Source organism: Eurypyga helias, unplaced genomic scaffold (assembly GCF_000690775.1).
Source record: "Eurypyga helias isolate BGI_N326 unplaced genomic scaffold, ASM69077v1 scaffold4974, whole genome shotgun sequence".
In the NCBI taxonomy this organism is placed as follows: Eukaryota; Metazoa; Chordata; class Aves; order Eurypygiformes; family Eurypygidae; genus Eurypyga; species Eurypyga helias.
The window spans coordinates 9,861-37,283 of NW_010246683.1; the positions used below are offsets into that span (position 1 = coordinate 9,861).

Consider the following 27,423-nt stretch of genomic DNA (forward strand, 5'->3'; position numbering starts at 1 on the left):
ATTGGAGGGAGTTGTAAAGTTATATTATTCTTGAAATTTTGTTTTTTAAAGATGTTACTTTCATAGATTTTAAGTATTTTAAATATTTGGATTTAAAACTCTTTACCCTTATGTCATGGTTTAATCCCAGCCATCAGCTAAGTACCACACAGCCGCTTGCTTACCTCTCCCCTCCTCAGCAGAGGAGGAGAATGGGAGGAAAAGACAAGGAAACTCATGGGTTAAGAATAATAATTGAAAATAAATAATGATACTAATACCAACAATACTAAATATTACTACTAACAATATGCAATGAAATAATACTACCACTATTACTACTAATATATAATTAAAATAATGGAAAATTGAACAAATTATACAACTACTCGCCACCTGTTGACTGTTGCCCAGCCAGGTTGTGTTGCCAGAGAGCCCAAGAGCTAGGCCAAGGCTTAGACAGAGATCATGCCAGAGTGAGCCCCAACAAGCAAGAGAGGGAGAGCCTGAGCCCTGGCCCACCCTCAACTTATATACTGAGCATGATGTTTTAGGGTATGAAATAGCTGTTTGGTCAGTTTGGGTCAGCTGTCTGGCCTGCGTCTCCTCCCAGCTTCTTCCCAGTAGAGAAGAAACTGGGAATGCAGGTGCAGTATCAGAAGCTGAAAAAGTCCTTGGCTTGATATAAACATTGCTTGACAATAGCCAAAATCATTAGTATTGTCAATATTCTTTTCAGAACAAATCCAAATCATAGCCTAATACTAGCTACTGTGAAGAAAATTAACTCTATCCCAACTAAAATCAGCACACCTCACTAATGAAGAGTTAAGGTTTTTGCTTGCATATTAAATTTCTCCAACATTAAGAGTCAGGAACTGTGTGAAAGAGAGTGTGATTATTTAAATTGACTTTCTTGTTTGCAAGAAATAAGGGAAAACAGAATGTTCAAGGTAGGTTGTACCTAATAAAATGGGGAAGAGATGTGGATACAGGAGTTACTGCTGATATCTAAAGCTTTTCTTGTAGCCAGATAGAGAACTTCTGTCTTGGATACCGGTCCCACAGACATCTTGTATGTTTGAACATCTGTTTATTGATGTTCCCTTACAAACCTAAAAGTACACATCATTCTAAGCTCTTTAGGATAAGGACTGTATCATCATATTTACTTTTACGGTAATTGCTACAGCAGGACTTTGGTGCTAAATGGGGCTTCTGGACACTGCCTGTGTTGAAATGATAATTATGCTCAAGTTGATAATAGACAGTTGTTAGAAAATGAAACCCCTGCAAAACATCCTACCTGTGAAATGCATTTTAATTGGTTTATATTATAGTGTGACATTTAATGCAAACATCTGTAAGCTTGGTGCATGCAGGCTTCTCTGATAAAGCCCTTGAGAATTGTCCTTTGTTTTCTTGCAGACCTTTGGAACGTTCCAGTGAAGATGTAGATATAATATTCACACGACTGAAAGAAGTTAAAGCTTTTGAGAAATTTCATCCAAATCTTCTCCAGCAGATATGTCTCTGTGGATATTATGAAAATCTGGAAAAAGGAATCACATGTAAGAAAACTTCGTATGATGATCTGTTTTATGTAGATAAAATTGAGGGTTAGGCTGGGATTGTCTCTAGGAGATCGATGAGAGAGCACGATCAGTGGAACAGCCATAAAAATATTAACAGTTGTAATCATGGGGGTAGGCAGGAGTAAAGTGCTGCTTGCTCTACAAATACAGTGTGTAGTGACTCTATGGTAACAAGGCACACATTATTGGATTTAGGACTCTGCCACTGTTTTGTTGAAAGTTTAAAAGCAAGTCATTTCACTTAAGCCTCGTTCTTCCCCTGTAAATATATTATTGATCTCTTTTGTAGGTGCTTTGTGATGTCAGGGGCAAATGTGTGTCTCCTAGGCATATCACTGCTAGCATGTGGTTTGCAGTCACTCTGGATAACACAAGACAGACTTGCAGAGCTGCAACTGCTGTGGGGTACAACAGCTTTGTGCCTGTTCTGGCAGCCCATGTGCCAGATGAAGGTGGACAGCTGTTCTTGGTCTCTGAAGCTGAGATGGAGATAGGTGGTGGGACTATGAGAGTTCCCATAGCTGATGGAGACCTGTGGTGTTTGGTAGAGGCTCAGGTACCCTTCAGGTAAATCTGGCTTGCTTTAAGCACACAGCACTGGGGTTTGCTTAGAGTAAAACGAATTCTGATGCTCTGTAATCGCACAGTTGGAATGTCTGAACTTCAAAGTCCTGCAGTTGCTTCTTAGTGAGAACTCAGTGGGAGCTGTGCCTGCATTGGAAGCTTCTGAATTTCAAAGGGACATTGTCAGAGATTATTTTTTGGGTTTGTTTTGTTTATTAACTAAGATAGCAGTAAAAGAGAAGCCTACTGGAGAGAAGAGTGAAGCAATTCTATGTGCTTTCCTTGTTTCTGTAATGTATCAACCAGTTTACTAAAATATGTGCTTTCCAGTGTCATTGGAAATATTATTGTACTAGTAAGTAAGTTGTAAGATATGGCAAATTCTATAGTGCCAGCAGTGATTACAGTACTACAGTACATAAGAGAAAATGTTTGTTAATTTTGCTAAACTGAGATAGCTCTTATTTACAAGATTCCATCTTTCCAGTATTCCGTCAGGGTGATATTGGGACGAACTGGTATGCTGTTCTGACAGGATCACTGGATGTGAAGGTTTCTGATACAAGCAATCACCAGGTAAAATAGATTTTTCATTGAAACTATCCAGTTAAATGACTTATGCTGACGTAGATAACAATGACATATATTGTACAGATATCTTGCCTTATCACAACTATGTTGCTCTGAGTCTCCCTTAATCTCAGTGTCCTCTGTCTCTGGAGGGCAAATCATGCCATTGATTTCAAGAAAACTAGTGCTCTGAAAAGGTGTCTAAATTTTAATACTAAACAAGAGTCCTCTGTCTTTTCTAATAGTGCCATATGAAGTTAAACTAAAGATCTAAGAGTTTTAATTCATCCCCGGTAATATTTTAATTCAGTCCTTGTTCAGAAGGTTCAAACCAAACCCACCAGCAGTGCAGTCTGATAACAGTGTACTGCAGTCTCCACTGGAAGAATGAGAAAGTATTATTGTAACAGCAGAGTATTGTAACTGCTGCCGTGTCAGACCAGAAGCCTAGAGGTAATACCTATTCAGCATTAAGAAATGGAAGAACAAGTAAAATTCCTCCCAAATGTCAAGTGTTTTTTCAGTATCTTGGCATTCTTGATTTTAAAAACTTGGGAATTTAGAGTAAATTAAAAAAAAGATCAGATATTTATCTTGGAGGGTCTCCTACCCATGTCATCTAATGCCATGCTGGCAAGTTACCCACTTCCTGCTGTTAGCTGGGTATTCTGGGAAGACATCATGACCCATTCCCTGCTGCCATGTTTGAGCTCTGGGATTATCCCATCATGTAGCTCAGCATGGGGTTTTACCTCTGACAGGTGACTTGTGCCCTCACACAGGGGGTATAGCTACCCGGGGTGGGGGTATAGCATGTGTGGGGCAGGGCCTTGCTGGTGGTGTATTCTTTACCCAAAGCTTTGCTGATTGGAGAAGATTTTTTGCTCATAGAAGATTAGCAGAAATTGGATTTTTTCATTTTGTTGGGCAGTGCATCACCAGTGAAATTGGGTCAGAATGCAAGTCAGGGTAGTGTGCGAGCACTGGGTCTTTTTACTTGATAGAGTAAAGATGACAGATACAGAAGGGACTTGTTTCATATAATTATTTTTAGCAGTCTCTTCACTCTACTAAGTAGAGACTGATTGAGAGTATAATCAGCCTAATTTAAGCATTTCTCAGAATGGCCTGGCTGTCATTGGTATTGTCGCAACTTGGAAGAGTACTAGGCTCTTATGAGACCCTTTTCTGTGCAGGTCTAAAGCAATCAGGCATATCTTCTGGTGTTTGCCAAAAGATGGCACTAGACTGTTGTTAAGAACCAATGCTCTTTACTGAATCAGAAAGAAATATATGCACAAAAGTGTTCTGGGGAAGTTAATTTAAGGATCTGCTTGGAGTGTTGATTTGTTCCATTAGATGGAGGATGGAGCACTTCATTCTGCCTTTTACGAAGTCTAGTGTAAATATTTTTTTCTGTTTATTCAGGTTCATTGCCATTAGGAAACTACAGAACCACAATTCATGTAGTTCTAGTCCTAGAAATTATACTCTGCAGTAATTTCTTAACCTCGCATTTCCTTCTCACAGGAACAATGCGCTGAGTTGTTGATACTCACTGCCTAGTTGATGTAGGGTACGGCCTCACTGCCAAAAGGACAGCAGCTCATGCATTTACCATACCAGTGATGGATAGGCTTGGTGGTTGGGGACTCCTAAATACTATTTGAATCAAATATTTTCTCTGGTTTTGCTCTAGCTTTGTATTTATACCATGTCCCTCCTCAACTATCCTTGGTCTCCTGCTCCTTGTCCTACCTTCAGCTCCTGGGTGCCCTGTTCCAGTCTTGCCTGTACTTCCTTGCTGGCAGGGTGCTAGTCATTCTTGAGCCTGAAGTACTTGCTAGCACTCCCTGCCTACTGTGCGCACCACAAACTCAGATGATGGAGAAAATACTGCTCCATAAGCAGGCAGCCCTGACGGACTCGGTTGCCAGCATTGTGCTCCCACCTAGGAATGAGTGACCAGTGCTTGAGATGTAGGGATGCTTGTAACCTACCCTGGAGCACGTTTTCCAGTTACAGCACCCAGGAGCAAAACTTCCTTTGCAAAGTCATAGTAATGATTAATTGCACTGCTGTTAGCAATAGTGCCATTTATGGTATAATACTAATGAGAAACTTCCATCAGAGCAGAAGTTTGCCTGAATTTACAAGTTCAAAAGTTTGTAGTCTCATGTAAAAGTACAGAAGGACTGTGCCACCTTTTATAGGAAGAGAGAAGCTGACTTTGTATTTAGGTTCCTGTTGGTTAAAAAGCTTTCAGACATGACTGATAATCTTCTAATGTTTAAGATGAACAGAAGGTTGTTTTAGGTGACCCCCTGAGTTTTCTTGCACCTTGACTTATGATCACATGATGATGCATACAGTGTTAATGTAAATATGGAAAATCAAATCTCTTGATTAAAAATTAGTCCCACTTTTACGAGGTGCTCATCTGCCTACCTGGGGAACTTAAATTTTAGCAAGCCTGGGAATAAATGTGCTGTGTCGCAGCTACCGTGCGCTAACTCTTTATGCAGTCACCTTTGTTGTTTGGTAGTTCTCCCATTAAAAGTGCGTTAAGTTACTGTGTGCTTGTTGCTTTGTCTTAATGGCCTTTGTGCCTACAGAGACGTGTAGTTACATGTCTTGCACTAGAATTTATATCTAAGTGCACTAATTTGTCAAGATTTCGGTGTATCTAGTGAAGTATTAATTCATACACATTCTCGCTGCACATTAGCTTACTCCTGCAGACACCGGTGATTTCTCACAGAAAAATTTAGTAATGCTGATTAGGACCAGGTTGAGAATTTATATGAACAGAAATATTAACTTTACATATTATTTGCTATTATGATAAGAGGTAGAATTCCATGTAGTGATTTAAATGTTTTAATAAAGACAAACACATATTTAGGATCTTGTAGATGAAGCCTTGCTTTCATCTTGGTTTGGAAAAATCTTTTCTGACTGCTTGCAAAACTGTATTGTGTCACAAGAGGGCAGTGTTAGAATACATAACAAACAGTTCAGGCTCTATTTAATTCTAAAATGGCTAGTTTAAAAATCACATTCCACTGTTTTAAAGAGTTTGACCAGAGCAGATTTCTCTGTTACTGTTAGTTCTGTTCCACTGAGGTGGTAAAATATGCTAGCTGCTGCTGATTATGATAGTAATTTCATTTGCCATTGAAATGAGACAATACAATTTACAATACAGAGTTCTGGCAGCATTACCCATCCAGTACATCCTGAGTGGTGTCTGCTTTCTGTACAAACTACTTATGAATTTGCTGGCTATTCAACAATCAAGAAAAGGCTGAAGGGGATTTTTTTTTTTTAAGGTAAAAATGTCACACTTTGAATTGCAGAAGTAAATGTAATGTAAGTAATATTCCTAGATTGGTGTTGTCTTAAAAATGCTGCTGACTGCCTTGTGTATGTTTAATTTTTGAACTCTTTTGAAAATGAACAGGTTCTGAAGGATGACTGTTGGTAATGTTTCAGAATAAACCTGGGAATAAAAGCTCATGACAAAAGCATCAGTGTGACATCTTTGCCAGTTTCTGCAGCATTGTGTTTTACTGAATTCAGTCAGAGCTTTTTACCCCAAATGATTAAGATTTATATTCCTGTCTGATAAAACGGGAAGGAATGAAGACACCAAATAGCAATTTGAATGGCAGTTTTGCTGTAGTCTGCCAGCTGAATCATATTGTGTGCTGGGAGCTGTTGCTGGTTTATCTTGATTGTGTCTTAGTGGATTTTTTGAAGTTGATCAGATTTTGCAAAACAGACCAAACTCTGAACACAGGGCAATGACTTGACAAACACTTAGCTTTTTTTAGAAAAGCTTTAAGGGAGGAGCTGTGGGTGCTTGGGTGGTACAGCCGTGTCAGGTGTAGGAAGATGCAGAGGGCTGAGGATCCAAAGCCAAATAAGTTCGTGGTGTCACTGCAAAGAATGACTGTGAAGAAAAAGGTTCAGATGTCCACTTAAGAAAGGGAAGCATTTCCTGGGTCTTTGAAACTGAGAACAAAGAAGGTATGTGATAAGATGAAGTGGAAACAAGGAAAGAACAGTCCTTGCACTACTGCTTCCTGCATGTAAATGCCATTGTGTATGCATGTAAATAGCCATTTACGTATTTTTGGAGATAACTGATGTGGAGACATAGGTTTGTACTGTAGTCTTTAGAGGAGTGTAAATATTACTTAGCTTGAGCATGAGAACTGTTCTGTCTGTTGTAACAGAGATTGGCTGGACTGATGTACTGAGCTGAGATGAGGGCTTGTTGGCCCATGCTGAGCTCCACAGTGTCATGATTGTACTAATTTTGGTTTTGAATTTAACTTATTGAAAGTTAAAGCTACATCAACTCCCTTATAAACTCAAAATGCTGAATAAACTAAAATATCAGAGAAGAGTACCCAAGCCCTTTCAACCTAGCACTCTTAATATTTTTTTTCCTATCTTCGTTATTTCTCTATGACACCGTGATTTTGTTTACACACAGTGCAAGAATTCTGTTTGCCAGGCTGGAAAATAAAGTGTCACAAGTCAGGGAGGAGCATGCAGGGATGTGCCTTGTGGTGGTGTGGGAGGAAATAAGGGAGAGCCTTGTTTCTGATTCTCATCCATTCCATAGAATGGTCTTAAAAATTCAATAATATTTTAGATTGATGGGGGGGAGGTTTAACAACTCTTTCACTGCATGTGTCTCACCTGCCAGTGAGAGTCAGTGAAACTGAATACACAAACAGCCTCTGATTTGAACGCTACCATTTTGTAGTGTGTTAAAGAGGACAGATAGCCATGGAAACAATCTCGTCTTTTTAAGTCTTTACTACTGCTTTTTAAATAGCTGTGTGAAATTTAGCTGGTTACTAGCAGCTAGAACCCCCTGCTGCTTCTGGGATTGCAGAGGGGAACAGCAAACTGAGTTTTGAGCTGCCAGCAATCCTCCTGAAGTCTACACTGAACAGCAGGAGATTCTTGAGTGTAAGGTTAACAGTCATAATAGGAAACACACACCTGATTCCCCAGGAGGCTGGAGATGTATAAACAAGGGGCAGAGAGAAAATGAGGCTCTCAAGTCTTGACGACGACAGATGGGCTTGCTCCCTAGCTGGCTGTGAAACTTCATCTCTATGGAGAGCAACGATGGCTGGGGAAAAAACCTGAAAGAACTTTCACTTGATAGAAGCCTGGACTTTAATTTAATCAACCTAGATAGGACCATTCCAGCTCCTTGACTTAACACCCTGCTATGTTAGTTTATTTCTCATGAGAAGTTATCTTAGAAAGCAGCTCCTTAACCAACACCTTTCCTTTTCTGTATTCTGTCTTTGGAGATACATCCTTTAGGGTGTAAAGAATCAAAAAGAGTTGAAGCGTTTCAAAGGAGGTTGGTTTTTTTTGAGGGAGGGAATGGAATGAGAAAGAAGTTGGAAGATGTAAATACTGCTTATGATCCACCTAATGGCAAAGTTTCTTTTTCTGCCTGGCTATTTGGTTATTCTGCCCTAAACAGAGATCTTTTATCTGAACTTCCTAAATAAAGTTGAGAATAATGTACTGGAGACCTGGGGATCAAATTTTATGTGAGCAGTAGGCACATTGTAGCTCCTCTGAGTGCAATTGGGTGTATGGTAGCATCCATGTAGTGTTTCAGCTCTGGAAGATGTGCTAAGGCAGAACTTTAGAGTATAGCCTGTTTTGCAGACTGTTCGTAGAGACTTCTCTTTAGGTGCCTAGGTACTTATTCCCAAATATTCTTTCTTTTAAACAGTGCCTGTTCATATTTGCCTTGAAAATTTATTTCTGACCATTGGTAAATTCTTCCTAAATCTTTTCCAAGACATAATTCCTCTTGTTTTCCTGAACACATAATTTTATATGGTAATATCTTTGCAAAAGCAATTTGCTATGGTTCAGGGAACTGGACTATTATGGGCATTTGTCTTTGTAATGCAATTATAAAGCTACTAACTTGATCTTAATAACATTTGCCTATTACCACTTATTAGATGCATGAAAGGAAAACAGTGCAATTTTAAACACAGAAAATGATGCAGAAATATGCTGATGCATCTCTTATCAGCCATAGAGATGTAGTGGATGGGATGACAGAATTTTCTGCTTCTATTTTTGTAGGCTTTCTATGAATCCTACATTTAGAATTAACCTATATTTCTAATGCTGTATCAAATAAAATTAGCGTGTGTTTTTGTGTTTGTGTATTTGTCTGTGTGCCTGTGTGAGTTCCTTAGTAAACTACGGTTTCTATCAGTTTAAATATTTAATCCTGTTGCTATTTTTTTTAATTACTCAAAAGACAGTTAAGGCCCAGGTTAGAAAGAGATGTACATAACTGTTCAGCTTCAAGCCTGTGCTCAGGAACATAGCAACTTGTAAGCCTAAAGTAGAACATGTATCTAAAGACCTTGATTCAGCAAGTTAATTAATTTTGAGTACTATAATTTTTTGTCTGCAGTAGCTCACAATTTATACTGGAACTATTACAGAGGCGTTCCTGGCCAAGGGGGATTGGTTTAGACATCTTCCCATCACATGAATGGCATGTGCTCTTTTGAAGTGGACTTTACTGCATGTTTAGGACCATCCTGAATACTGTAGTCCAGTGTGGTTTTGGTTCTTTTGTTTGGTTGGTTTTTGGTGTGTGTGTGTGGGTTTTTTTTTTTACTTTTAATAGTTTTCTTGAAATCCCTGATTTATGTGAAACTTTTTTTAGCCTGGTACTTAATCAGCAGGCATCATTAACAATTGAGATGTACTGGCATTTTCAACAGAAAGGCCAAGAGTTGATTAAACTGAGCAATGCCTGCATTGTTCACAGACCTTCTACAATAGAGAAATGCATTTTAAATACAAGAGGATATTATAATTGAAAGTTATGCTTCCTGAGAAAACATAACTGTCATAATCTTTCTGATGAGGGTAGCCTATATAGGGCAGAAATTTATATTCCATGGTTGTATTTCTGATGCTAGTTATCCTCTGATCACCATCTGACACTTCTGAAGGATCTCATCATCACAGAGGTCTTTAGAAGTAGATGAACAGAGGTCATAACTTTCTTCCAAAGGTGAAGGTGATCTGTTCTACGGACAGAAATCTCTAATTCAACTGATGTTCATAGAAAACAGAAGTCCTACTCGTTTCCACATTGAGGCTTCCTGTGTTGTTAATCAGCATATTGATTTTTTTGTTGTCACTTTTAATTAATTTTCTTTTAAAGCAGACTGCTGAAGAACCCTGACTATTGTTAGCAAATGTGACATAAATACTCTGAAAACATCCTGGAATATTTAATGTGTCCTTTTATTTTTAATTCAAAGGATGCGGTGACAATATGCACTCTGGGAATAGGAACTGCCTTTGGAGAGTCCATTCTGGATAACACTCCTCGCCATGCTACTATCGTTACCAGAGAATACAGCGAGCTCCTTCGAATTGAGCAGAAGGACTTTAAAACACTTTGGGAGGTAAATGCAGACTTATTTGCACTTCATGTAGAGAAAAAAAAATGATTTAACCTTTTAAGTGTTTGTAATGAAATATAGGAACATTTTATATTGTAAGCAAAGTAAAAATTGGTTTAAATTAGTTTGGACAAAACTAAGTCTCTATTTAGTGCTTCATATTCTGCATGATTACATACTCCTGTATTTCTTTCTTGGGGGCTTCTAATGAAATAATGTAGGTAAAATTTCTGGAATTTATTTGTGTGATGCAGATGTTGCTTTCTTAGCCTTAAACTTCCTTTTATTGCCAGCATTTATGAGGCGAGACTATCCTTGTATTTTAAATTATTCTCCTTTACTCCTGACTCATCACGAGTTCTAAGGGGCTTAGATTTTGCAGATGGATCAACATCACTTAATTTTTAAGTTACTAATTACATGTGAATTCCCTTAAAACTTTCCTTTGTGGAAAACGTACTGCTGAGGTTCTTCATTCTATAATCAGTGTGTACTTTGGTATCCATGCTGAGAAGATTTCATTAACATGTTACTGTGCTAAGTTACGGAATTTCAATCAGTTTGCATTTTTTGTAACCATTACTCTTGATTTGAAAAGTATTCTGGGAATTGGAAGGCATCCTGTTGGCCTGGCCTATCCTATTGCCAATTGGTACTCCCAGCTTGTTTTAAATGGTGACTGTACAAATTTTGGTGATGTGTAGAGCTGTCAGATGATGTGACAGTGTCCTAAAATTGCAGGTCTGGGGACACTAACTATATTTAGGAACTAACTATATTTAAGAAATAGATGCTGATTGTAGCATTTTAGTTCAGCTTCTCCCCTGAAATGCAAACAGATGGGGGGGGGTGTCTTTTTGGCTTTCTCCTTTCCTGAGAAAGAGCAGTACTACATTCCAAATATTTTCCATAAAGCAGTACTAAAGTAGGGGCATCAGAAAGAAAATCAAACCCAGAAGTAGCTACGCTGACTGAGGAAACATTGCTACTATCACCTGGCTGCCAGTGTGTTACCTTGAGTGTAGTTAATGATGCAGCACGACCAGGATGTGAAAGACCAACCTGTGAATGAAGCACACTTGCCATTGTGTGCCTGACAATAATCAGCAATCTTTGGATTGCATAGCCATAATTTGTATTGGTTTTTTTGGCAGTGTCTACAGCTAAAATAAAATACTTGTAAAGTCTCATAGCAAATTTGAAGAAATTCACAATGCAATATTTTTTGTCAGTTCATGCTTTTTTTTCTCTAAAGGAGCTGCATTATAGTTTTAGATCCTGGCATTAAAAAATTAAGTATGCCACTGGTCTCATCTATTTTAACATATGCTACATTTGCCAGAGGTCAGAGATTTTTAATGTAGATAGTGCTTTACAAGCTTGTGGAGGAGAATAAATACAATTGTAGGCTTCTTAAGTAATATTTAAGTTCACTTTTAATTGGTATAAGCAGAGTAATTTCTGCTATGTATATGACTTCCCTGCTAAGCATTCAGAGATTATTGGCTTCTTATCAGAAATAATGGGGGAGTGGAGGTTAAGTTTCCGTCTCAAAAATTTTGAACCTCACAAATATGTAAAGTTGCTTTGAAACAAAAATGCCGATGTCATTTGCTCTTCAATTACCGATACAATGTTACTTCTAACAGTTTTGCTGATTTTGATGAGTATTTGGCTGATTGATGCTTTTGGAAAAGGTCACGTGTGTTGCAAGTATTGGGAGCTGTTGTAGGGAGCCTTAGCACACATCCTGTAGGTTGCAGATTTTATGAAATCATGCAGTAGAGCATGTCACAGATGCTGCGGGTGTCAGTCACAGACTGCAGTTTAGCTTTGTGGTGCTTTGCCTTTTGTGCAGCTTTACTGTCAACTTTCCGTGTATTGAGGGGTCTTGTTTCAAGGAAGCTATCTCAGTGCTCTTATGCAGCAGAAAATTATGCCACAAAATACAGCTTTGCTGGTTAGTGTGACATAGAATGAAGTTAATTTTTTTCACAGCAATATCTGTTTCCTTGCTATCTACCAATTCCAAAGACTAGATAAACTGTGGCTAAGGTATGAGAAACAGAGAATGTTCAAAATGGAAAATGATTGAAAAAAATCCCCCCATATATACTAGGAATAGCAGCAGTAGTTGTGTATTATGATTATCTTTGTCGTCATCATCTGAAGAAAAGTAAATACTTCACTTTACTAAATATAGTAAGATGCCTTCTGTAATGTACGGAAATATACAGAAAAGTCAATACTTTTCTTCTGGGAAACTTCTTGTTATTTTACGGATGCTGTGTTGTTCTGTTTACCTTACCCTAAGATTCGTCTCTCTTGGCTGTGGCAAAGTGCATACGGGGAAATGGCTATTGATACAGTGTTGTACCATTCAGATGAATTTTTTGTTTTTAATGAAAACCCGCGAAGACAAGAATGGATCACGGATGTTTATTATCAGTGTCACCATTGGAAAAATGGGAGAAGGCATCAGTGTTAGGGTCATTACAGTCCAGATATGGTAAAAATTAAAATCTGATGCATACAAATTTCAACTCTCCTGATAATGACCATTTAATTCCAGAAAGAGGTAGTTTCTCTGTTTAAAAAAAAATGTTGAATCATTCCAAAATAATACTGTAGTTTAAAAACAACCTGAGTAAATTGTAGGGTTGGAATTCTTAACATTTATGAATGTAGGATTTTAATGATTAATAGTAGAAATGAAAAAAAATTAATTTTTGATATGGTTAAGAGTTTTGGGGTTTTCCCCTTTAAATTTACTTCTGGGGAAATTTACTTTTTTTCTTTGTTTTGAGGGAAAGAACAAATAAAACTGTTAGCTGATTAAAGATTTTTGGCATGCAGTGCATGGAAACTCCAAGACTGCAATTTGTAATTCTTTTTTATTTTTAGGTTGTGAATATAATCTTGGAAAATGAACCAGTATAAATTGATTCCATATTAACTTTAATTTATTGTGCAACTAATCTGAAATGATAGGGCTAAGCTATAAATTGTCTTCCTTTGTAGTAAAAATGGGCTAATGCTGAAACCTACTGATAAAATAATTTTTGCATCAAATATCTTTCTAGCACGAATCTGTGCACTTCTTTGAAAGAAATGAAGATCTGTTTATACTAAAAGTTTCATAAGCAGAATAAATCCTGAAACTAGATTTGAAGAGGGAAAGATATAATACCTATCAATTAGTTAATTCGAAGTTTAGGAAGAATATTCAGAATCTCTAACTTCATATCATGAATTTAAAGATTTTTCTGGGTTTTGTTTAAAATGAAAAGTAGCTTTTCCTGTATTAGCTGTATTACTCTAAGAAACAGTTGTATTGATAGACAGTTTCACAGACCAGATGTGTCTGATTAGCATATTTAATGCACAGTATATGGCAACATGTATTAATTTATGTGAGTACATTTACAATTGGGTCTGTACCTGAAAGAAATAGATTATTTCAAAACACACTTTCTTCTTTTTTACCACTATTCTTCTGTCAGTTTTATAATTTTAAATACTCCTTGAGGAAAAGATGTGCTGTTCTTTATCAAAAATATAGTAAGATGCCTTCTGTAATATACAGAACCACTTAATCAACCCTTTAAATACAGAAAGATTTTCTATGACCTCCATTTTTAATGGTCAGGGAGTGCTAGTCAAAACAAATTATACTGTTACTGCTTAAAAAGGCCTAGTCTTTTCTCTGACTGCATCTGTTGAAGTAGCATCTTGGCTGGAAACATGTGTTGAACTTCTAAGCTTACTCATCCTTAGAGTTCTTGTCTATCAAAGGCTGCTGTAGCGGACTGGAGATGATGATATCTCTGGTTAGGTTCTCACACAGCTGAACACTGTTCCCTGATGAAGCACCAGGAGGTTATGGGAATCACTGGTGATGTGCCTTTGTGCACTGATTGTCCCTGTCCTTCATCTCTGAGGAGCGCTAACAAACATGAAAAAAGTTATTAATCACTGCTATAGCCCTGTAGGCTTCCAAGATGCTCTGTGGATGAGTAGGAAGAAGTACTGTGTTGCTAAGAGCTTGCTTTCTCTCTTTAGCATCAGTGAGTTAGTGTGGTGCTAGCTACCTTGCCCAAAACACTGTTTCAAAGCACAAAGGAAAACACATCCAAAAATAAACATGAAAGGGAAGTCTACACATGATGAGCTCTGGTCATGCACATCCTGTTGGGTCACTGGCTTGCTCCAACCCCTAATAGTTGGATTCTTTTGAACAGAGTAGGAGTGAAATGAATGTGTTATTACAGAAGTTCTCTGTAGTTCATCCTCAAGCTTTGTCCTTTCATGCAGTTGCAAACTGATTCAAACCCAGACAGGAAGGGAGTGAATCTGCTGAGAGGTAACTTATTTTTAGAGTTCTTTCCTACCACAGTGAATTACTCAGCCTTCCTTGGATAACATACAAATAACCTATTTCCTTTCGTGTGGAACAAGATGTTGGAAGTTACTGAACATGCATTGAGAAACATTTGATCTTGAGTAAATGAAGAACAGCTATTACTTCGCTATGCAGTAACTTTGGAGAGAGGGAGTCTTGGCCCCTATAAGGTCAGAATGAATATTTTAATTCTTTTTTTATTCATATTCAGCATCATTTACAGATCTTGTAGTCTGATAAACAGTAGCATATCTTGCTTCCTGCTTTCACCCATCTGATGATGATTCAGTAGCCCTCAGCACTTCACTGCTCTGAAATGATAGCTTTGGCAGAAGCAGCTTTCTTACCGTCTTTGTTTTCTGAACACTGAGAATGTTAGTTTTTAATGACACAGATCCACTGTCAGAATAGAAGAAATTTTACCTACAGTTTCAGTGGAACACTGTAGGAAATACACCTCTGAAATGGCATGCTGACTTCAATGTTGCAGCACTGGTCGGTGAGATTTCTGAATAAGGCTTAAGTTCATCAGAATTGAGACCACAGCTCTCAGTGCATTTGCACATAATGTCTTTTAAGGTATATCTAATCATATCCCTTATATCAAGGTAATCAATATCAATATAATCCTATGCCTCATTTTGTGTTGGGATTATGGCAGTAGGAATAACAAAGGCACTGTAAAAAACATGAATGAAAATGAACATTTAAGGATTTTGGCTTGTTTTATTCATTTGGCTATGCTGTACTTATCGAAGCATGTTACTGAATCTCATGTAAGTGCTTTGCAGTGTAGTGCAGTAGGCAGCATTTCGGAAAGGCAGCCTTTTCCTTGACTGACTGCTGGAAAATATATGTTACATTGTTACTTGAGAATGTTCTTGCTCTGGTAGACTCCTGCATACTTCCAATGTGTTTAAGGAGTATTCGGAATCTCATGTAAATGTCAGTACTTTCTAACATAACTTTTCAACAATAAGTATTCCATACCAGATGTTTTTTCCAGTTCATTTAAATGAGAGATTAAATTTGATCTCAGAAATGAAATACTGGGAGGGGGACTCAAACAAAAAATCAGATTTGTGTCTAGCCCCTGACCTATCAGCTTGATTTATGGTATACTGCTCTGCCAGTTTATTGCCCAGTAATCAATTGCAGAAGTCTTTCCTCTGATTTACTGATTTCCCATAGGTGAACAGAGTAGAGGTATAAAACTATAGTTAATAAAATACAGAATATTTAGCTTTGCAGGATGGATGATCATGTGATTTAAAACAGTGAAGTGCTTAGAGACCCACGAAAGTATAAAAAGGTGGTCATGGAACACTCAGCTGTCTTTACCTGCTTCATGTCACACTCTCCATGGACTGCTTAAACTCTACCTTGATGATTTGTCTCTCTAATGGGGTTTTATTTGAGAAATGTAAAAGTGATCAAATTGTAGTAGCCTGCATTTGAATGTAGCTGGAATACTATCTTCACCAACCTCTCAAGGTCTTGTCAGAATAAGGAAGTATTCCATGTTTTCAGATACAGAATACAGTACAGAAGGGAGACATGCAAAGACGCAAGTGTGTGCTATCTGTTGCCTTATGCTGTCTGCAGATCTTCAGCTGATGACCAATTCAGATTTATATGCAAAGAAACAGCCCTAGTGTGAGAGACAGTGGAAAATGAAGTGATGATAGGCAAGCAGGAGAGTTTTTCCTGGAGAAATACATGGAAGGAGGAGGAATATAAAAAGTTCTCCTCCCAGCTTTAGAATATGACAGTAAACACAGAATTGGCAAGATGTGAGCAAAGCTTTGAAAGTAACTAACATCCCACCTTCGTACCTTCTGTGTTAATACCATAAAGCTTGCAAGTGAGTAGCAGGGAAAGATTCCAAAATTATTATACCCAGAAGAAGTGCCAGCTTGCACTCCCAGTTTTGCTGGTGTGAACTCAGCATATTTCAGCTGAATACAGTACGATTGCTTTGATACATATGGAGCTAAGTGGGAGCAGAGGCTGGCCTTTAGTGCTGCTGTTGTATTGGGTTTGACTGTCCTTGTAATATGCTTTTAGGGTTTTTTATCTTGTTTTGTTTTGTCAAACATTTCTAACTTTAACAAGTGGTGCTCTCTCTGGTAGAGCAGATTTGAACAAGTATGGAATGACATTCTATCCTCCATACCCAGGCATATCAGAACAAGCCATGTTTGTCAGCATAGCAACACAATGACTGCTGCTTTCATTCAGATGTATTAAGCACTTCCTGTTTGAAAAGATGGGTACAGATTCTGTGAACACTGTTTATGACAGTGTATCTCCTAAGGTAACCTTCCTGTCCATTGGCAGTGGAGAAACATCTCTAGGAATTAATCTAACTCCTCATCTCTAGGAATTAATCTACACATATCTTGGCATGGTATGTACTGATGGAAGCGTTCAAGTCTTTTGATAGAGGCTTGCTACGGTGTGTTCTTTTCTAAATAATGTTGTTATGACCAAAAAGTTTATAATCAATAATTATCCACTGTTTCAGTTAATTTGCTGTGCCATCACATGTGATACTCTGTTTTCTCAGTGAGGCACAATATCTGCATAAGATCAAGGGGTCTCGTTGGTTTTAACTCCGTGAGTTTCTGTTTCTTTGTTGTTGTTGGTTTAAGGTGACAGACACAGGCACTTCAGACATCCCTTAAGTGACTGAAAAGATTGACAAATAACAAGCTGGTTGGAAAGGCCTGATCCTTCCTCATGTCTCTCAGCAATGAATTTCCTGATGCATGTTCTTGTATGTCATCTCTACTATCAGTTTTCACCTCATTCTCCCAGTTTATTCTGAATTGATTCCAACAGCAATGTTTTGTGACTGACTGTGTCACTGATCACCATGTGGAGATGGAGTAAGGCTTTGTATAGACCTGGGTTTTTTTTTAACCATACTAGCACATCATTCCCCTTAGGTGCAATTCTGTATCCCTGTAGTAATGCCCATTAACCTGAAGCTCCTGTTGAATCCTATTATAGAATCATAGAATCACAGAATGGTTTGGGTTGGAAGGGACCTTAAAGATCATCTAGTTCCAACCCCCCTGCCATAGGCAGGGACACCTTCCACTAGACCAGGTTGCTCAAAGCCACATCCAGCCTAGCCTTGAAGACATCCAGGGATGGGGCATCCACAACAGATGGATGTTTATTATTATTATCTGGATTATACCAGATACTGTGCAAAAAATATACTGTTGTTCCTATTTACAACCCTTGTAAATGTTAAGTTTATTAGCACTTCAAAGACTCTTAAATTATATTGCAGCAAGCTTGACTTATTTGAGATTTCTTCTTGGATAAAAAGAAATAGAAACATCCAGTGAGCTTGTCAGTCTCCCTGTTAAGTAATGCCTTTATTGGTTTTCTCATAGTTTATCATGGTTAGAGGTAAAGTTGAAAAATATTAATTCATCTGATTTTCAAGAAAAGAAACTATTTTGATTAATTCATAAAATATTTAAATTACAGAAGAACATCTGACAAACTGAAATGTCTTAAAGTCTGCAGATGTTTTTGAGGCTGCTATTTTTCTTTGAAGCTTTATTGCCAAACTTGCACTTTCTATAACCAGCTTTTTTTATTAGCAAAGAAAGTGCTTTTCATCCCCAGCAGATTGTATTATTAAATGTGGTATCTCTAAGCATGGTGTGCTAAATGGCAAAAACATATATTGCAAAACAACAGGGAGCCTACGAATCCTATTTCAGGGAGCAGATTTCTGGTCTTTCATTTGCTCATTTTTATTAGGTAAAAATGTCTTTCAGAAGAATTGTAAGATTTGAAGCTTATAAAATAGTGTCTGGCTTTTTCCCCAAACATACATTTTAACTATCAAATATGTGTCTCTTTCTCATCTGGCACAGAGAAAAAATGCTTAACACAGAATTATGTCTTTGTCAATATGTGTGCGTATATAATCTGCTATCTATCTAATAGGTATTGTGTGTGTATATTACTTCATTAAATTCCTATTTGCCTTGTCAGACTTCTGTGTTAAATTGCCTGGATCTTTGGTTCTAACTGTGTTTGTGGGTAGCAGTGTCCTTCCCTGCCTTAGAATGAATACCAAAGTGATCAACTGTGTAAGGCTTTGCTTATGCTTCTGAACTTGTGGATTTGACACAGACCATCTGTTCCTCAACTCAACCATGGGGTCGTAGGTGGGTGAGGTTATTTCGGAGTGTGGCCCTTTCTGATCTTCTGGTCATTGTTATCTCAGTCCTTTGTTTCTTTTTAGATGAGTCATGCTTTTTCTTCCTCACACAAGAGGTTAACTGTCATTACTGGTTCCTTCAGGTTCTTGAGAAAATTAACAAACTCTTAGAAGCTTCCTTTTAGCAATGAGTTTTTGTTGCTTTACAGCAATGTATATTGTTGTGTGTTCCTTCAAGGCATTCCTATAGAATGGCTGCTTTCTACTTGTACTATATAATGGGTCAGGCAAATAATGTGATACCATTTATTAGATCAATGGATATGTTTTAATATTGACATTTTAAAAATCCATTAGCTTAAACCTGCTGGCATTAAAACAAATTAGAGAGCTTTGACAATAAGATCTGTGGCAGTGGAAGATCTCATGCAGATTAACACACTGAAATCAAGGCTATTGTATTATGTTATTCTTTATTATTCTGACAGTTTTGTTCAGTTTTTAAAATATTTTTTAAAATGTTGTAAAAGTGTTCACTTTCACATTGCAAGAAAAATGTATTTAGTGGAATGTAAATTCCCCATTGCTTAAGGAAGCACTCCCTTGGTTGAGCATTCAGCACCTTAAAACTCAAATCAAGATAAACCCTAGGCATTTTCAATTTATTAGCTATATGGATTAATAACTAGGCTCAAAAAGAGAGTGCCCTTTGTTTGCTTTACATTGAACAGTTACGGTAGATGTCTTTTCCTGGTCATAACCGGAGCTGTAAGGTTCACTGTTGCCCCTTCCCTTAGACTGGTTCCTCCCCTCTTTTTCATCCATGGTGAAACCCTACTTTATTGAAGTCAAGGACCATTGTGGGATTTCAACCCAGGTAATTTCTAACTGTTTCTTTCTCCTTGTATAATATGCAGCACAGGATGTCAGCACTAGGTTTAAATCCTCTTTACCCTCTTCCCTTCTGTAACAGTTTCTATCCACTGAGGTAGCTGGTGTGACATGAGACCATGAGGCTGGAATCACCCAAATGATGGTGTGGCTTAGTAGTTCAAAATGGTCCACCCAATCCTCGTACTGAGGTAAATTGTATCAAAGCCTTACAAACTCTAGGCATCCCAGAGGTGCGCTTAAAAATAAAGATATAAAAGACTAAGAACTGAATATGGGATCTCTTTCCTGAGGCACAAAATAAGAATTATAGGGCCCACCCAGCCTGTCATCTGTGCTGATTGTGGCCAGTCCCAGATATCAGGAAGAGAAAGAGATTTTTAAAAAAACCCAAATAATCCATGTGCTTACTCTTGAATCAATCCTTGTTTCAATCTGAGCACTGGAACTTCAGCACTTAACATTTTCAGGGTTAGTGGGTGTTGCTTTAATTCCATTAGTTCAGTGAGCTAAAAATTCCTAGAAATCTGTTCACTAGCAAGGTGAGAATAGCAGGCCTGAAACATGCCATGAGGGGCCTGCAGGCCCTCTGAAATGTTTACACATCGGGGGGATTTATGGAACAACCTGTTCATGGATAATTTTGTTTCCTTTTGGTGAATGGTTGTTTATGCCTGTTGTGGTTTAGCCCCTATCAGGCAATCAAGCACCACACTGCTGGCTGCTTACCTCCCCCTCCCCCAGTGGGGTGGAGGAGAGGGTCAGAGGAAAAAGGTAAGAGAAGTTGTGGGTTGAGATAAAACCAGCTAAATAATTAACAAATAAATGAAATAAACTGAAATAAAGTAATGGTACTAATAATACCTAATTAATATTTAAACCAATACTACTAATGATAATATGTAATGAAAAGGAAAACATCAGTGGGGAGAAAAACCCACAATGGTACAACCACTCACCATTTGCCAGCCAAGGCCCAGCCAGTCCCTGAGCAGGGAGACTCAGAGCCTGAGGGAGAGACCAGGAGAGCCCCTTGCCCCCAACTTATGTACTGAGCATGACATTTTATGGAATGAAATATCCCTTTGGTCAGTTTGGGTCAGCTGTCCTGGCTGTGTCCCCTCCCAGCTCCTTCTAGAGAAAAAGCTGGGAACACAGATGCACTATGAGAAACTGCAAAAGTCCTCCCCATAGTATAAATACTGCTTGGCAACAACTAAAACCACTAGTATAGTGTCAATATTTTCTCAACACAAATCCAAAACATAGCCTAATACTAGCTACTGTGAAGAAAATTAACTTTATCTTGCCCAAAACCAGTGCGATGCCAGAAATATTCAACAACAGCACATAATAAGACACAGTGGCATTCTAAAGCATGTTGTCCCTCTATTTTTATATCTGTAATGAAGTGGATGTTCACAGAATTCATGTTTTCATCTAATACTGCTGTTGTAGGCTGTTGTTGAAATCGGTGTTTTATCAGATTTTGTGGCTTCATACCATCAGTCTGTGATGCTTAAAGTTCAATTTCTTTATCCTTTTTCATCTCATGCCTGGTTAGTTAAGACCATTAGTGTGTATTTCATCTGATCTCTGTATCCTTAAAATAGTTTCTCAGTTGAATCTCAGATCAAGAAGTTAAGAGATTGAAACTCACAAATGAAAGTTTACACACTAAATATCTTCTGACCTAACTTTACTTCTGTCCATTTTAAATTCCATTGATAAAATACTCCTGTCCTCCTCCATACTGTACTTACCTCTGCCGGGCTTGTATACCATTTATTTGAGAGTGATACATAATCAGCATTTACAATTAACCCTTGCCATCCTGCGTTACTGGTAGAATTCAGCTTGCTTACGTTTTAACCTCTGACTGTTTTCTGAGTAATTACTGTTTAATTTTGCATTCCACCTCTTTCTTCACCTTTGAAAAATACCTTTTCTGACTACTAATGCTAACCATTTTCTTGGAGTATTAACCGCTTCATTTTCTAAGATAGACAGGCAAGCTTTATTTGGTTAATTCCCTATGCAGACATTCCTGAGTATATGTTAGTGGAAACAGGTGCAATATCATTGTTTTGTTTCAGCAGAATAAAAATATGCATTACAATATGATTTTAATATGACCTGGTCTTTGAGAAACTTGAGTTCTTCAAAGAAATCATGCTGTTCTGAAAGGACTGAGTTATAAGGGAATGTTTGAGTTACTTAAGCTTTTATGCTTAATTCTCTCTGGGGATAATGCTGGAGACTCTCAGTACAATTAAGGAAAGATTAAAAGCTCAGTATAGACTTATTTTCTCTCTTCTTTCTTTCTGCCAATACCCTTCAAGCCTGTATCCTCTCTAGACACATGTAACATTTTTCAAAGGCCTTTTTTCTTTCTGCCATAATTTTTCATGCAGTTTTTTGATGCACTTCTCTTCCACAGATTTAAGAATGTGGTTTCTCTTTCTGCATTTGTCACTTTTGATCCTGCTGGCATTTAATGCCAGTTTTGTTGATCTCTGGTTAAGAGTTCATTAGGTATTTCTCCTTAGGTTTATCTGTGACATTTAGATCCTATTAGATAACCAGGATCACCAAGCAGTTAGGTAATAATTCTTTCAATGTTGAAGTTGCTGAGAATTATGCCATCACATAGTATTTCTTAGCACATTAGCTCTGCAGAGCTAAAGAGGTGAAATGTAGTACAAGTGTAGACAATCCAGCAGATAGGTCTGAATCCACTGGTGGAGCAGCAGATTTGATTACTAAGAAGGTATCTATTTTACATAATACTTTATCAAAGAAGAGCTATACTTCAGTCTGAGTGTGTAATAATAGCTGGAGCATTTACCTATGCTGTTGCTGTGGTATGGTTGAAATATGATTTGAGATTACAACAGAAGTTGACATCAGAACTCATCCTTGCAACTTGCTTTTGTCTGATGTGTTTAGATACTCCATATGGAGTTGCCTTATAGAGGGTGTTAATTCCATCTGATCTCATATACAAAATGTACTTTGTTTCATTTTATTGAGAGACAGAGTTTTCCTGTTCTAACAACAGAATGTGGATTTTTCTACTTTTTAACCTTTCTGAAAAATTACTTGGTATGACTTCAGAAAATGATGCATGCTATCAGTCAGCCCACAGGTATTGATACTTGAATGGATTATTGTCGACTTTGTACTCTAAAATTATGTAAAGGTGTGAGGCACAGGAAATCCTGGGAAATGTTCAAAGTCCTAAAAATAGTAGGAATACAGATTTTTTTTTCTACCAAAAGAATTCTGTAAGGGATTGATTTTTATGTGACCATTCAAACTGTTAATCCAAGTATTACAGAATGGTGGGTGAATTACCATTCCTAGTATCCATTAACTGGACAATGTCTTTGGTAAGAATTGAGTTATTCTGTGTTGAATAAAAAGTAATGAATGGTTTTGATACCCAGAACCAGACCACAATATGTATTTTTCTTCTCCTTATCTAACAAAATATTTCATACTGGTATGAATTTGCTTTTTAATGTTTCTGTGAGAAAACACTAGACCCACAAAAAACAACCCTTGTGATGCTGTTCTTGTGCAAGTAGCCTTTACAGAGAGATGGAGAGGTACTTTGTGTCTGCTTAGTCCCCTGAGGGGTTAGAGAACAATGGCAAAGCTCACCCTTTATGGTAGCATGTCTATGTAAAAACAGTATCAAATGTCTAGAAAGAAATAAATTCTTGACTGCAACTGGCTATTTATTCTTCCTTGTGCAATGTTTCTTCTGCCAATTAACATTTCTGTTGATTTTTCCTTTTAAGTATACCTTTACTTCTACAACTTTCTCTTCAGTCTACATATGAATATTTTCATGTTCTAGTAATGCTGTTGCCACATGCACAAATGAAAATTGTTAATTCAGTATGCAAAAGAGCTTTTTACAGAAGGCAAAAAGCAACTCTCTAGTTTGAGAGCTGTTAAAGTAATAATTAATGCTATCTCCATATTAGATGTGTTGTTTTTAAATGATTGCTTTTGAATGGCTTGTTTTGTGTGAGTAGAATTTGCTATGAGATGCCCATGTGACTGTCCCCAAAATCAGATTGCTCAGCATGATGAAAATAATAGAAACATATATGGAATTTTTGATACTAGAGAAGAAAATCTCAATGTTTCTTGTTTAATTTTCAAACTGTAAGCAGGGCATGTGTGTACCTATTACTGGTCCTGAATGTGCTGCGGGACCTATCTTGGTCTCTTTTTCCTTCCACAGCAGTGCTCATCTACTTACACTAGGCATTAATCACTAACTGCTATGTAAGAGAGGTGGAGGGAAGATACTCTTATTTTGTTAGATAGTTTTTGTGGTGAGAGCGCAGCAGCATGGGTTAAGTATTTGGAATCTTAAAACAAGATGCTGGAGTTCCGTTATGTTTACTCTTGTTAACATTATGTAGAAAGGCACAATATACTTCTTGAGCCAAACCTGCCCAGTTGTACTAATTTCATTGCAATAATGGACTGTAGAATTTGCCATTCTGGTGGCAAAAGGCCCTACACACTATGTCTTGTCTTTTGTGACTAGTACCTGCTGTTTCAGAGAAGCTTGTAGAAAAGCCCTCAGTGAACTGTTTGTATTGTAAAAATGGAGTGTAACAGCATAGCATACTGCATAAATAAAAGCCTTTCATGTTTCCTTCTAATTGGCCTTCAGGAGTAGGACTGGTTCTGTCCCTTTTTGTGGAACTAAGATGTTTTTGTTTAATGAGGTTTTTATTTCCACTTCTCTCATTCCTTTCACTCTCTCTATCTCCCCTCCAGAAAGGTATTGGTCTGTATTGTATGGTCTCTGAAGTTTTGTCTTTGCAGATATTAAGTATCTTGGCAAATGGCTTGTGAACGGGTGCTGCTTTTGAAGAAATAGTCCACAGCCAAGTGCGTCACATGCTGCTAACAAATCTATCCTCATTTCCCCTCCAAAAATTTTTTTCATATTCATCCTATTGTTCTTGACTGTACTGCGTTCATGCCCCTCAGGTGGTTTCTCTCTGTCCTCAGTATGTATATCCTTCACTATTTGCACACAGTGGTCATGTCTGTTTTGTCATAACTTTAAAAAGGCAAAAAAATCACATAATGGTTCTTAATCTTCATCACGCTTCTTTGTATGAGCTCTCTGGAACACAAAATTATATGACCATTTCTTTCGTGTATATCTGGAATATGCCTAATAAAAATCAAACCCCAGCCCTTTAGTACTTCTTTAGACACCTCCTTTTTATGTGTTGCCATGTTTCATTACTTTTTGTTTGCAGTCATTTAGCCAGTTGTTAATTTGCATGACAGTGCTTCTACCCAAGGCATTTTCAGGGTTTTTTAAGATAAGCTATGACCATTAAATATTTTACAGATATCCAAATATGTGACAGCTACTGCATTCCCTTCTTCCACTACTTTAGTGATTAAAACCAATAGCAACCCCCCCATATAAAGCCTCCAACCTTGGTTAAATATGTTTTGCTGCTTTAAAGATTTGTTTCTGTTAATGCTGAGTGAGGGCTCTCTGATCTAACTGTAGTGATGTTTACTGCTTCACTCTTGAAAAGTAATTTCCAAGTATTTTTGGTTTTACGTTAATTGTCGGGTGGTGCTAGATGGTGCTAGAACTGAAGTGGTTAGTGGTGATATAAATTGTGCCCTTCATGTGCCTTGGATGGCAAATAGTGAAAAATGACCACAGTTATGGTGTTGTAAAGGTTTACAGGATCAATTGTAAAAAATCATTCTCAAACGAAAGAAAGAAAATTAAAATTATTAGAAAATGAGGTATTGACAAGAATATATAATTCCAATTCTCTTACTCATCTGTTTTCTCCCAAAGACTTAATTCCTCTCCTGAGTTATTTCTAGCTATCCCAGGACAAAATTCACCACAGCTTAAACTGGTGCAACCTGCATTCCATTTTCTTTGGCACTTCTGCTAATGTTTAAATTAAAGAAAATGAAGGTTGCTATTGGCACTGCTCTACAATGACCTCTTACCATGATTATTGTTCTGCTACATTTGCTCCTCTATCAATAGGTACATCATTAAATAAATAAAAAATGTAAATTCTGAATGGTCTCTTGTCTCAGTGAATACTGTTGGTTGATCTCTAATATGATAAAGTATTTATTTCCACACGTTGCAGATGTGTTCTGCTCTTTGTGGAGTATCCCTTTGTGCCCATGTTGCAAGAAAGCCTGAGGAGGAAGGAGTGACTCCAAACTCACCTCCAACTTCTCCTTTTGTCACATTTTGTTCTCCAGTCAAAAAGTTCTCTGGCTAACTGTTTAGTAGCAGCTAATTAAGGTCAGGAAGATAAAGCAGAAATATAATAATTATACACTATATTTTGCAGAAGCTGTGGCATTCAAAGCATGCACAGTTGATTTCAGTGACTATTAGAAAATATTTCCAATCCCCTTCTATGCAGGAGTTCTGTGAATACTCAAGTGGAAGCGTACGAAGCAACTTGATTCTGTTTTGAGAATGAAATTGCTCATCAGAAGTTTGATTGTTAATGTTGTGTTCATCCCTCTGACATGGCTGAAACAAGTAACTCTTGTTTCTGTGCCCATTCATCAAACCTGATGCTTGTTGACCTCCTGACAATTACTCACTCATGTTCTCACAGTGGCTTGATTTCCAAAATACAGTAATATTAAACAACCATGGCTCATTTTGCAGTAACATTTTAGCACCAGCTCCGTCTCCTCCTTCAACTCTTGGCTTTTTACTAGTGCATGATTGCCTTTACGTTTTACAGCACTCTTCTTTGAGACAACTGCCTATATGAGTCTTACTGATTGAGATTAGAGGGTGGTGCTAGGAACCACAAACTTATAAAAGCCTTTCTGCACAGAAAAGTAGGGAAAAAAAAGGCAACAAGTATCTTGAGTTCCTGTAATCAATCCCAGGAAGAAACAATGTATGTAGCATGCCTAGATTCACTTATTCCAAACTTACTTGCAGGTGGAGACAGTTATAATATCTAATGAACAGGTCATGGCATTGATCTCTGGATCAGTAACAAACCTGTCCAACTTTCAGTGTATGTAATGCTGCCTCTTTAGCTAGGGCAGCTGCCGACATTGGCCAAAACAATTTTTCCCTGTTCTCTTCACGCAAGTTGGGTTTTGACCTGCTCTGATGTTTTTCCTAAGCGTGACCTAAAGTGTGTCTTACCATGGCCTTTACACATGGGCTTTCTGACGTTTAACCCGTTGTGAAGCCGTACCAGTCCATTGGGCAAATACAGTATTCTCAAGTTAGGAAGCTATTTCAGCTGGCTGGGCTTGGAGGCATTAAAGTGAATTTTAGCTCTCTTGGTTATTAAATATACATTTAATGATAGATTCAGCATGCCAAATGATCCTTTAAGGAACAGCAAGGGGTAGAACGCTTCTAATGTTATGTTGCCGTGCAGTAAGACAGTTCATAACTGTCATCCTTTATTTTGTCTTCAACCTGTAGTTTGACCTGATGTGGAAAGTGGAAAAGGACGTTTTACAACACTGCCACTAAAATGCAAGCAGACATACAGGGCCATTTTGAGAAAAGTGAGAAGAAATTCAACTTCATTGTAACACTGTTGTTCTAAGTTAAAACATGAGGCTGATTGGTAGCTATTTAGAAGGATAAAATGTAGGCTTGTGCTTTCTAGCCAGCTTTTCCCAGTGATTTTTGGCAAGTGGATTCTATTTTGTTCT

At 37.7% G+C, this 27,423-nt stretch overlaps 1 protein-coding gene across 1 annotated transcript in view; it reads left to right on the top strand.

Annotated features, from left to right (window-relative positions):
- Positions 1-1,407: 1,407 nt before the first annotated feature.
- The window catches only part of LOC104508750 (rap guanine nucleotide exchange factor 4-like), a gene marked incomplete at its 5' end in the record, with an annotated part of 89,863 nt that continues 63,847 nt past the window's right edge, over positions 1,408-27,423 (top strand). The window contains 3 exons of the mRNA XM_010150474.1: positions 1,408-1,550; positions 2,626-2,714; positions 10,058-10,204. Coding sequence (XP_010148776.1) covers positions 1,408-1,550; positions 2,626-2,714; positions 10,058-10,204 — 379 coding nt within the window. The remainder of the gene's footprint in view (positions 1,551-2,625; positions 2,715-10,057; positions 10,205-27,423) is intronic.